The following is a 13,412-nucleotide window of genomic DNA, read 5'->3' as shown; positions in this document are numbered from 1 at the left end:
TATAAGAGAGGTGCGCGGCGGGCGATGCATGGGGGCTGGTGGCCTGCGCACGCGCACGTCCAAACATTTTTCTTTTTCTTTTTTCATTCTTTTCTCCTAAATATGTATATATACATTTATATATTTTTATATAAATATATAAATATATATACAATCATTACTTAATCATATTTTATTCTTCATCCATACTTGTTCTTCTTTCTTGTCTCTCCTTTTTTTTTTCTTATTTTTTTCTTTAATGCAAAACTCCTATTATAATGATAACTGACGCCGCGGGGTCTCGTTAACACTAAAAATTCTTTGTGCGCCTCTGTATTTGCGCGTGCACACGAACCACCCCGGGACCAACGTATGTACAACATTATTAGTCCTTTTTTTTTTTATATTTTTTACTCGCTGTTTATATCCTCCCCTCTCTCCTCTAATTCTCTGTTTTATTTTTTTCTGACTTTCTTCTTCATTCTTTCCTTCTTTCACACTCTTTTCTTTGCCTCTCATTGTCATCTTCATCTTCTATATTTTTTTTCCTCTCCTTGATATTTTATATTTTGACTTCTTGTATGTATCTTTCCTTTTTTCGTCTATTTATTTATAATTCCGTCAGCCCCCTCCTTGTCAGCTAGCTTTAGTTTTCTCCGTGGTCACCTGAACCCCTGTATCATCCGTTGGTTGTATCCGGACTTGTTGCTGGTTATTAGTTAATTTATTCCCTTTTTCTGTGAATTTATTCATGCAGGAGAGTACAGGCTTCTGCTAGATCTACCTTACAGAAGTAGGCACAGCGATTTCTTTTTCTGCTTCATCTTCTTCTCTGGTGATTTTTTGTTTATTTGTCGTACCAGATCATAGAAAATCTGTAACAGAAATAAGTTTTTATTGATTGATATACATTATTATGAATGACATTAAATTGCTGCTATAATAAAATTTTATTTCTATTTTGTTAATAATAGATTATAATAATTATAATAATAGATTTTTTTTAACATTAATCCAATATTGAGAATGACTGAATGCTAAATTCAAATTTAAATATTTGATTATATAATAGTATTATGATTTATTAAAAGAAAAGTAATTGATTATTTAATAAAATATGAATGTGAATACAAAAATTCCTACAGTAATTCAATTAACTCAAAAAGATTTAGATTATATGTATAATGAATTGCATAACAGATATATATAAATATATCTGTATAAATAGAATTTATCCAAAGTAAATTATTTTAGAAAGTATTATTTATGAATTGTTTATGTTTTTTGTATGTATTGATGAAATAAAAACTAGTCTTTATTTTAGCTATGATAGTACAAAAAGGTACAATTTCTGAAAATAATTTATTTATATTAAATTAAAAAAATCTTATGTAATTGATAATAGAATAAAATGAAAATGCTTCAAATGTGTATGTATGTATGGAAAGATATAAAAAAGAAATTCTGTAATGAATTCTCTTAAATTCCAAGTTGCAGATACAAATGTAAATAAAAATTTATTTCAAATATTCTATGAAGATTTATTTAATTAATCTCTTTAAAAAATTATTTTTTTTTATTTATTTAAGTTCAAATTTACTTTTTTCTTAATCATTAATCATTTTTTTGAAATATAATTTATTGTGAAATCTTTAGAAAGTTTTTTAGACTTTCTTCAGGAAGAAAGGAAATATCAAACGTTTGAAGATCAATTTATTAATGAAATGATTTTAAAATAATTTCATATAATAATTTCTAAGACAAAATTTCAATAAAATTATTTTTAAAATTTTTCATAAAGAGAAAATTTTTAATATAAAATTAACCTTTTAAAAACCATTTTATTTGTAATTTTTCTAATTTATATTACTGAATTTTGTTTTTTAATATTACAATTATGAAATAAAATTGACATGATTATTATTATTTTTTTATTTATACTTTACAATTTTAAAGAAAGTTTTGAAGTTTAGAGGAATTAAATTTATAGCACTATAACAAGTTATTTTTTTAATCCTTGTAGTAAATTTCTATAATACCTATTACTTTAATGAAGTTATTTTTTTTTATCTTAAATTAAAACAATAAATAATTTACATTTTATTTACATTTTTCAATAATATTGAATTTATATAAATTTTACATATTGAATTAATCAAAATAATGGAAATAGGAATATAATTAAATGATTCTCATAATTTTTAGTTTTTTCTTTTGTTTTTCAAGCATTGTTTTATACATACTTTAGAAAATAATATCGTGTGAATCATATTCTTACACTTAGGCTATTACATTCCCACATTTAATTAGAATATCTCAACCTTTGTAACGGTCTTGAACTCCTACACATAGTATTAATTCAAAATCAATAATAGTTCTCTCAGACACCTTTGTTCAGACAACTACTGTTATTTTGTAATGGCATAATGATTTTTTTTTTTTATTCATCTAGAACTTTAAAAATTTTAAAAAAATTTAACATGTCTCTGAATTGCATCTACTACTCACATCGTTAACATTAATTTTGGCTTTGGCAGAAGTCTCCATGAACGCGCAATTAAATTGCCGGGCAAGATTGACGCCCTGGTCTTTGCCCACTACCCTCTCATCTTCCAAGTCACACTTGTTGCCCACCAGCACCATAGGCACGTCATCTGTATCCTTCACCCGTAGAATCTGCTCCCTGAGATCTTGCAAATCGTTGAACGTCGATTGCGCCGTTATCGAATATACTAACACAAATCCTTGGCCATTTTTCATGTAAAGATCCCTCATGGCTGTGAATTGTTCCTGTAAAAAGGAGTAGAGAGATGTTAATTTATGATTTCTATATAAAGAGTACACAATCTTTTCTGAACTTAAAGTAAATGATTTTTTTAAAATAAAGACCATTAATTTCAGAAGTTTAATTGAAAATAAATTGAAATTTCTCTTGGATTGTTTACTATTTTGAGGAGCATTATAATTTTCCAAGATACTGTTTTTCTTAAGATGTTTTTTTTAATAATGTGTTAAAATATTATGATTTTAAAAATTATTTTATATAAAATATATAATGTTTAATATCTAAAATTGTTATCTGCTTATATAACAAAAAAATATTATTTAGAATTTATTATTTATATTTTATTTTGTTATATATATAAAATTTAATATATTACTCAATAGTAAAATTAAATTAACAAAAATTGTTTTAAAAGAAATTTCAAAAAATACTTTAAAGTAATTTTATTGTACAATTTAAATTATACCATTCTTTAATAGTGTTTTTTATGGATGAAATAATGACTAAAATGATAGTGTAAAGAATATGGTAGAAAACTCACCGTTCCGGCTGTGTCTAGGATTTCTAACATACATTGTTGACCGTCGACCTCGACCTGTTTGCGGTAACTGTCCTCGATCGTCGGATCGTACTTCTCGACGAAGATTCCTTGTACGAACTGGACAGTGAGGGCGGACTTGCCTACACCTCCACTGCCCAACACTACTATTTTATATTCACGCATTTCCTTGCCCTAATTCTCTGTGCGCCTCTGGTCACAGCCGAGGGGTCACCGAATCCGCCACGTTTTGCTCCTCTTTGCTTTCAGTTACACCAGACCTGCTGATGACAAAAGGGTACTTTTACTTCCTTTTACGCTTATCAACTTTTTTTTTTTACTTTTTCATTTAGTAACTTTTATAATTTCTTATGCAAATATACTAAAGTTTTTATATCTTTAACTTTTCTTTAAATTTCCTTAAATTTTTCTTTAATTTTCATTTAATTTTTTTACATTTTTTTAGAAATTAATATTATAGAATTTTCATGTTAAATTATCGTTGAATTTTTTTAAAACTAACACTTTATAGTGATAAAATTGTTTTATTTAAAATATGAAATATAAAAAAAAAATAGAAATCTATGATTTTTATAGCATATTTTTCAAATATTTGTATTATAAATTATATATAAAATGGATCGTCTTTCTGATTGAAAATTTTTTCAGAAATTCTTAATCCAATTCTTTTTATACAACGCTAAAAAATATCCAACTAGAAATCCAAATTAAAACCATAAAATATTTTTATTCTTTACGAAACGTAAGATTTCTCAGAGATGGAATTACGAAATTTCATTCATGATGAATGATAGGGGAAAAAAAGATAGAGAAAGAGAGAAAAAAAGAGAGAGAAAGGAGTGAAAAAGAGGATCGAGAGTTCTGCGTGCTTTTTCCATGATCCCATTGTCTTCGCTTCAAAAACTTTTTCCTGAACCTTTGTTTGTAAATGAAGGATGGCCTGCCCGAGGGGTTCACCCACTTTTTTCATAGAGCCACAGAACAATATAACGTCGCATTTCCGGTTTCCCCTTCCTACACAGATGATAATAGTTATTGTAAATCACTTCGAATTAATTCTCTCTCCCATTTCTTCGTGACATTAATAAAAATCACAATCGTTTCTTTCGCTCCTTGCATTTTTCTTCTATGATGGAAAAAGAAGAAAGAATAAAAATATTTTACAAGCTTTTGTATTTTAATATTTTCATTTTATATTTTGTTTATTTTTCTTCTTAAATCAGTGAGCTAAATAAAAATACAAAAGAATTTTGTCATGGAGAATAAAAAAAAAATGGATTAAATAAATCAAACCAATTGTGTTGACTGATTAAAAAAAAAATAAATAAAAACAAAAATAAATAAAAGAAAATATTCCTAATATAATTTGAAATTTTGAAAAATGATTAAAATTAATTGACAATAAATATTTATGCATAATATATTTCTTCATTAATTTTAAAATTATTTAAATTTTAATTATTTTATAATAACATGAAAAAATTTAAATAGAAAATATTTTAAATCTGCCGCTCTAATTTCTTCGCATGGTAAATCGATTATCAAAATGCTTTATATATGTTATATCGATATATATCGATTGACTTTAGTATCAAATCAAGTGTTCGTTGAAAACGGTCAATTAATAATTAATAAAACTATTTTATTGACTTAAAAAGAACAATATAGTTAGGAATCAAATAAAATTTGAGATTCGAGGTGTTTAACATTCGATCGAAAAGATTCATAGTTCAAATTCACGTGTCGAGATTGCTTTCAAAGTTTCTTGGGTTTATCGTTTAGGTAGCGCACTGCGCCTGTCCGGTGCACGCAATGCGCCATTTGTCTTAAAAACTAGACAAACTCACTGAATTGCAATGTGAATGACTCGTCATAATGAGAATTGGAACACGTTTTATATACTGTCTTAGGAAGGAAGATTTTATGTTGGATTACTTCTAGTGGAAACAATGTCGACGCTGGTATGAATTATACTTGATGTTTGGATAAAATTTAGGTTAGGTGTCAAAGTTCTGAGATGTGAATCCATATATCCGAGGTTTTTGTTAAGCCTGAATTAAGTTTGGATAAATTTAGATTTGATTTAAATTTCAATTACATTTTGATTAGATTTATATTAAGTTTGAATTAAGTTTGAACACTTACACAAGTTAAAATTGAATTGTTTTAAGTTAAATTTGAATTGACTTAGGTTAAGTTCGTTTATTTAGGTTAGATTTGAAATTAACATATGTAAGTTAAATAAATGTTTATAATAAATAAAAATTCTTGCAAGATTGATCAAATCCTGCGATTATCGAAATCGAAGATACAGAAATATAACGAGAACTGGAAAAGACTCGAAACTTTTTAAAATTATACTAAAAAAAAATAAAAAATATAATAAAATTAAAAGCAAATACTACACGACGACATTAGACAAAAAAATCCACAAAAATCTGATTGGATGCTAAATCTAGGGAAAATTCTAGAGAGAAGTTCATCTTAAAAGAATCATCCTAAAAAAAACGATAAAACGCTAGCTTTAAAATGCTAAACAGGAGAAAGAAAGAAGAAGAGAATCAAGGAAATATGAAAACAAAGGAAAACAGAAAAGACAAAGAAACTTGGGAAAAAGAGAAATGAAGAGAGAAGGAAAGAGTCGGCCACGAGTGCAGAAGCTGTGGAAAACGAGGCGAACACGGGGATTGGCCAGTGATGCCATCATGGCGACGATATGCGTCCAATCCGCAGCCACGAATTTCCTTCTACCAATCCGTCATTGATTTTAGGTTTATGAATGGGATCGCTTACGTTACCCACGTCTCTTTCAAGATACTACGAGTTCTGGGAACAGTATCTCGGCTTGAAGAGAATCTTACGTTACGCTCAATCTATTCATATTCTTTTATTTAAGGTATACTAAAATTAAAAACGTTCATTTAACAAGTTTAAAAACTACGAGATAATTATAAGAAATTTTAAGAAATTTACATTTTTAAAGAATTTCATGTTATATATTCAATTTTCCTGTTAATATTTTTTCATCTGAAATATTGAATTAAAAAGATTCCTTTGACAAAAATAATATAATTTTTAATAATGATGAAATAATTTCTTAAAGAGGACATAACCTTAAATTAAAATGAACTCATAATCTTTAATTTAAGCACCATTAAAATTGAAAGGATTTGTGTAAAAAATTAATAAAGAAATTCTTTCTAAATACACAATGGAATTATTTGAAATTTAATATTATAATTAATCTAACAAGTTTGAAAAATATAAAATATTTTTCCTACATTTTTTAATAACAGTTTATGTATCATTTCTTTGTCATTTTCTGAGTATTCATAAAATTATCTTGCAGTATTTACCTTCCAACTCTTACATAATTTCCAAAAATTTTTTACAATCAAATATAAAATATTTCATTAATAACAAGATCCCATATAATGTAAAATAAATTTCTCAAATTGTTCAACTTGTATTTTTGACCAATTTTCTTTCTTAAAATCACCCATCCGTTTAAACTCTATTCTTCATGCAAGTAACAATCAACTAACGACATATGAGATTTATTCGAACTTCAAAATCAAATAAAACATTTTCATCCTACGTCATTCGAAATTCAAAAAAATTCAACTGGTATAAATTTATTACACATCAAACTCTCTTTTACACTCCCAAAGCTCACATTTTTATCCACATTTTTAACTCACTAACTAAGAGCTAATACTTTTTTTTTTTTTTTTCCTTGATATAATATTTAACGAGAAAATGTAACCGTATTTTCAGTTAAATCGACCCTCGATGAAAACATGCAGCCTCTGGAGAGGGGTTAAAGCGTTTCTAGGGTTAGTTGGGAAGAGGGAAGGTCGGTCGGTTGGTTGGCAGTGAAGTGTTGGGCTCCCTTTTCGTGGAAGGAAGACACTTCTATGAGTTGAACGATTCCATTTGCAACAGTCACGTGGGCATGTTCGATTTTCTCGCTCTATATTGATATTTTAGAGTGAGAGGGATGTTGAGATTGATGAAAAGGGGTGGACGGAGACTGGCGGAGTAATTTAATATTCGAAACGGTTTCCTAAGTAATTTTAGACGGTACGGTTGTACTTCTGGTGATGGTGCTTGTGAAATTGTGAAGGTATTCGAGAGAGTAGGGGGAGGGGGTTAAAATTGAGGTTTTAATGGCGGTTTTGGAAAATGAAATAGAAGTGTGATTTTGATTGAAATATTATGTTGGAATAGAATTGAAGTTAATGGAATATTGGAAATTCATCGGGGAATTTTCGTTGAACATATATCCGATAAAATTAGAATACTAAAAATATTGCAATGGAATCGAATTTATAGAATACTTTGGATTTATAATGGAATTGAAATATATTGGAATACCTTGGAATTCTAATATACCTCTTATTCTCGAAATTCCGAAATTATTTTAAATTCGACGAAATCAAAGAATACATTCTGCAATGAATATTAAAATCCAGATATCGATCATTATCTATTCGAATCTAGAAAATCAGAGACAAGATATTCCAATATTAAAAAAATATTCCAATATCGAAAATTTCATCGAGATGTCAATTCCCTATACTTCAAATAAAATTACAATTAAAAATCGAATAAATTTAAAAAATATTCCCCCCTGTTCTTTCGAATATTTCGAACGCATGAACGATATTCAAATAATCCAGATATCCAAGGAATAATCCGAAATTTCGGAGAAACAGAGGGGCTGAAGGAGGAGGAGGAGGAGGAGAGGAGCAACCGACTGGAAGCTTAACACAAGCGATCGGGATGTCCAGCTTCTTCGAATTCCTGATCAAAGCGATTTTATGCATGCAGGTCAAGAATTTCACGACTGTATACTTGATAGCTCGTGGACTGCAATTAACCCTGTTTTCAGTTGCACACACTTAACGTATAGAATGAGCGAATGTAAAAAAAAGCCGCATATCAGTCCAACCAATCTTTCTCCCATGAATCCCTAAGTTTCCTCCAATTTCTCTATTTTTGAATTTGAAAAGTCGCGAATTTCTCGAACAAAATTTAAAGTTAACACAATTTTTCCTTTCCATCTCCCTTGCATATAAATTCCCCCTAAAACTTAAAATTAACCTCGAATTGCTTTAACAAGCGCGAATGAAAAAGATCGATCATTCGAAAATTCGAGATTGGAACCTGATCCAAAAACTTGAATCGAGAGAGTTCAAATCAAATAACATCGTCGTTGGAGATGGAAGGGAGAGAGAAAAAAAAAAAAAAAAAAAGAAAAAAAAAAGATTGGAAAGAAATTGATGAAATCGCGTGACAGGGACGATCATCCTCTAATTGGATCGGAGTCGTGTATCAGCAACAAGTCGATGGAATCGAGCCTACCCCCTTTTTGGCCCGCGTCCAAAAAACTTTCCCTCCCCCGTTGGCGAAAAATATATCGGTATCCGCATACTGGTCCGCAGAGGACGTTCGACCCGTGACCCAATTTATAGCCCACCCCTCCCCGCGGCCGAATTTCCAGCAATTAAAACATCCTCCCCTCCCCACCCCTCTTCGGCCGACGAGATTCAAGAATTAGGGATTTTTTCTTTTTTTTTTTTTTTTTTTTTGGAAAGTGACGGATAACGCGGTCTTGGCGCGGGAAAAAATTGATAGGATGGAGAGCGATGGAAAGGGATGGAAAGTGTATCGAAAGGGTTGGAGAGATTGGAATTTAGAGAGAGTTTGAGAGATGGAATTGAAAAATTAATCGAATAATATAATACTCGTGGATATTTTCTTTCGATCCCGAAAGATTCTTGGAATGGAGTTTGAGATAATTTTGAAAATGGGAAGAAAAAAATTATTGGAGAATTCGAGTGGATTGATTGTCGATTAAAAAGTTTAATTTGAAGTCGTTTATCAAAAATATTAGATCTTCCTTTCTTTTATTCCCATCTTCTTTCCCGGAAAGGGATTTTAGATTTTTTTTTTTTTTTTTTAGAGCAACCGGTCGACAGTGTCATTTTCGTCACTCGACTTTGATGAACCCTGATCAACCTTCATCGCCTTTAATTAAACGCATCAGTGTCAAGATGTCCGCCAGAGACAATTGCGGCCTTTTAATGCATAGGCACGCGACGTCTAAATTTCTTCCATCGAAAAAAAAAAAAAAAAAAAAAAAAAGGAAATACGTTTCGCACGTCAATTCATATAAAATTGTCCATGAGAAATATTCAGTGAAGAAAATTTGATTAGATTGAAAAGATTCTCAAAGGAATAAAATTAATCAATTAATCGAATGAATTAAATTTTTAATCAATTTGGAATTATGTAAAATGTAAAAAAAATTCGAGACTTTAAATTTATAATATTTATAATACTTACAATAATTATATAATTAATTATATATTTATAATACTTAATATTTATAATACTTAATAAGAAATCAATTCTTTTAATATATATATATATATATATAATTGACTTTTATTAATTATGCGAACGATCATAAGTTATATCATCAGCTCTTTGCAACTGCATATAAATAGAGGAATTAATTCCAAAGCGTTGGTTCAAGGTTGTCAATGCAAGAATAAACGAATAAACGTTATTTTATAGATGCAATAATAATACAAATTTTTTTACTTTCACTGTTAAAAAATATAACGAGTAAATTTCATTGTTTTGAAATTGAGGATTAAACTTTAACTAACTAAACAATTTTAAAGTTAAAAAAATAATTACAACAACAATGAAATAACTCATAAATTAGAAAACGTAGAATTAGAATTTTTGAATTAGAAACACGAAGCCTCACCTATGGACACACGATTGATTTTTCAATTTAGGATCTCGGTTACATGATGATCCATTAGAACATAGAGTACCATCCAGATGGAAAACAGAGGTTTTTTTTTTCGAACGAAAATTGAAAGATTGATCGCACACCGCAGGCGATTTAATTTTCACGAGTTCACCACGATGTCGCCCCGTGAGTTAGCTTGAAACGACGATCCATACATAGATGCTAATCGAGTGGAGAGCGTGGTTACTGTCATAAGGTAAAGAGATATGGATGTAAAAGGGATAAAGGAAAAATTGAGTTAAATTAAGTAAAATTGTACTTTTGACATTAATCGAGCGATTATTGAATTTAAATCAGTAATTTCAGGTTTTGAGTTATCCAATTAATCAAGTAAATAGTGAAGTTAAGAGTTTCAAGCTTTATATCAACTTATACAACATTGAACACAATTGTTCAACGGCAATAATAGTGACATCTTACGTCAAATAACTCAAAATACAGGATTATAACTCCAATTGAAACATGCACTACAAACGAAAAATCCAATTGAATTACAAACCAGGCCCTTAACACCGATATCCTAATATTCCTAAACTAAAACCTCGAGCCTCCCTTAAATTACAAATTATTAAAACTTTGTTACTGTACATATATATATATATATACACTTACTAACATACAATATCTAGAATCCCCTAAAGCCTTTCTAAATTACAAGATTAATTCAATTAACTCGATCCCCCACGCCAACCCCTAATTTTCGAGGGGATGTTATTACATCCCTGCATAATCGAAATTATTTTCCCAGAGAAATATTGCCAAAGCGATTTTTATTATTTTTATTATTATTATTTGAGATTATTTCATTTTTTTCTTTTTTTTTTTTTCGCTGCAATAACGATCTTGGAAGGAGGGGTTGGCCGGCAATTTTCACGTGATCGAGAGTATCGAGGCGCCTCATCGGTCTTTTCATGCTCATAATACGCGGTTCCCGAATCAACGGACCGTTAATTGGTTTCGAGAATAACGCGAAGGAAAAACGGCACGCTAATTGCGCGGCCAACTATTGTTTCTCTCTCTCTCTCTCTCTCTTCCCCTCCTCTTCTGTGAAACGCGATGGAAAATATCGCGCAACACACTCGTGACACACATTTGAAAAAAAAAAAAAATGATGATGAAATTCCATTTATGAATTGCTCTTTTATTTATTTATTTATTTATTTTTTTTCTCAATTATCGAGTTACGCGTACGAGTAAATTAAGTTTTATTAATTTTTTTGAATCAAGATATTTTGTTAGGATTATTAAGCGTTTGTGAGTGATTTTGTTTGTGTGTTTTTTTTTTTTTTTTTTTTTTTTTTATAAGGGAGTTTTTTTTTTTTTTTTTTTTTTTTTAATATCAGTGTTGTATTGTACGTTTATTCTGTTATAACTGCTTAATACGAATATACGTTGTTATGTCGATTAAGATATATATTCGGATTTGATTTAACGTTTTGTTGATGTTTTTGTCTGTTCAACAGGTTTGTAAAGATAAAGGAGTATAAGAGAATTGAATTATATATCCTTTTTTTTTTTTTTCGTTACGAATAAGAGAAAGTAAGGGATTGAAGAGGATTTGTAAATATTGGAATATGCCAGTGGAATTATTGAAGGCGTTATTAATCATTTAAGACGAGAGTTTACGAAGTTTTGGAAGGATCCAATCTTAAATTCCTTGACTTTTCTCCCGGTGAAACCGAGCTAATTTTATCGCTTGTCCGAGAGTTTCGTCGCTATTTTTCGCTCCTCTTCGCGACATCCTGTCCCGTGAAATTCAAGAAACTCAAAGTTTCTTCCATTTCTCACCAATACACAACAACACTCTTATTGGAAAATTTTATTATCAAACTTCGATATATATCAAAAAATAATTAACTTTATCCTTCTTCCTTTCTTTCTTTTCTTTTTAACTGCAATAAGATGGAATAATTTTTAAAAATTTCCCTCCATAATTATTGTAAATCACGAGGCAAGACGTGTTGCGTTAAAGATCGATATCTCGATTATTTAAAAAAATGACAGGGGCGCATGCGCGATGATTTCAGTTCTCTTTTTCGTTCTAAAGTTGGCTCCCCTGTTTTTCTATGCAATTTCTCACCTCCCTACTTTTTTTCTTTTTTCTTTTTTAACTAAAAGTATAACAGAATCTAGCGACCTGACCTGACATCATTGGATTTTTTATTATTATTTTTTTTTTCCCCTTCTTCTTCCGGAGATTCGAGGATTTCCAGATAATAGAAACGACACGAGCAACGAGCATGCGGATATGAAAAATAGAATCCGCTTGGAATCCATGGATGAAATTATACATTTGAGATCGAAGTAATTAATCGATGTATCAAGAAAACGGAGGTTAAAAATGGATCGAGGTAAAAATCTTGTTGTATATAAATTGTTTAAATTGAGATGAATGTTTTTTTTCTAACGTTATAACGGATGGAAGTTCTTTAAAGTACATCCACCAGCGATAGGGAGATTCGTATTTTTGACACGAGAATGGAAAGAAAATCTATTATACTTTGCAAAAATATCTTCTCTTATTCGATATACATTCAAGTATGTCTTGTAACTTAGGAAGGAATATATATATATATATGTAAGTTTTCGTAGAAATCTGGCTCAAATTCTCGGAAGAAAAATATCTCAACATCTCGTTATTTAGCTATCGTGTGTGTATATATATATATATATATTCTTGATATCCTGTATTATTGCTTATCTGAGAGGAATCACATCAACGTCTACTTCGAGAGATCATTCCTCTGCAAAGAAAAATCTACAACATCGTATATAATAACTCGTTCCAAAAAAAATCATTTTCTTCCGAGACACGGAATTAGGTAACATCCTGTGATACCTTAATTGAATATTACACAAAAAATTACAACTACCAGAGTTTCCAAGGTGAAAGAAAATTTCAAATGACAAAAATTTCCCAATGAGAATATGCCATCACTGACCTTTCGACGTCCACAATATTTTTTAACAAATAATCAAAATCATTATTTCTCTTTCTTTAAAATTCACTGTTTCTCTATGCAATTTCTCACTTCCCTTGCCCCTTTTTTCTTTTTTCTTTTTTCTAAAAGTATAACAGAATCTTGTTATATTACCATAACAATTACCTTTCGAAGGAAAATTATCTCCTCAAATACACTAAAAACCAGAAACTTCCAACCATTCCTCTCCAAAAAACACTCTTTTAAAATCACCATTACCCTCTCCCTGTCAAACTTGCTCATCTTCACAAACGAAGAAATCAATCCATCAAACAT

The 13,412-nt window shown here is 29.6% G+C and overlaps 1 protein-coding gene across 4 annotated transcripts in view; it reads right to left on the bottom strand.

The window, feature by feature from the left end:
- Nucleotides 1-13,412, bottom strand: part of LOC102681176 (ras-related protein Rap1) — a 41,936-nt gene that overhangs the window by 1,039 nt on the left and 27,485 nt on the right. For 2 of the 4 annotated variants that reach the window (XM_006607691.2, XM_006607692.2), the window contains 3 exons: nucleotides 3,306-3,586; nucleotides 2,488-2,769; nucleotides 227-854 (listed from right to left, as the gene is read on the bottom strand). In XM_006607691.2, coding sequence (XP_006607754.1) covers nucleotides 765-854; nucleotides 2,488-2,769; nucleotides 3,306-3,488 — 555 coding nt within the window. In that variant the 5' untranslated portion in view covers nucleotides 3,489-3,586 and the 3' untranslated portion in view covers nucleotides 227-764. Of the gene's footprint in view, nucleotides 1-226; nucleotides 855-2,487; nucleotides 2,770-3,305; nucleotides 3,587-13,412 lie in introns of those variants that run through there. The other 2 variants (XM_006607693.2, XM_006607694.2) reach the window with 2 other exon arrangements.

The sequence above is a fragment of the Apis dorsata genome, unplaced genomic scaffold (assembly GCF_000469605.1).
Source record: "Apis dorsata unplaced genomic scaffold, Apis dorsata 1.3 scaffold_10, whole genome shotgun sequence".
NCBI lineage: Eukaryota > Metazoa > Arthropoda > Insecta > Hymenoptera > Apidae > Apis > Apis dorsata.
Note: the sequence above shows the minus strand (reverse complement) of the source record. Positions and strands in the feature narration are given on the sequence as shown.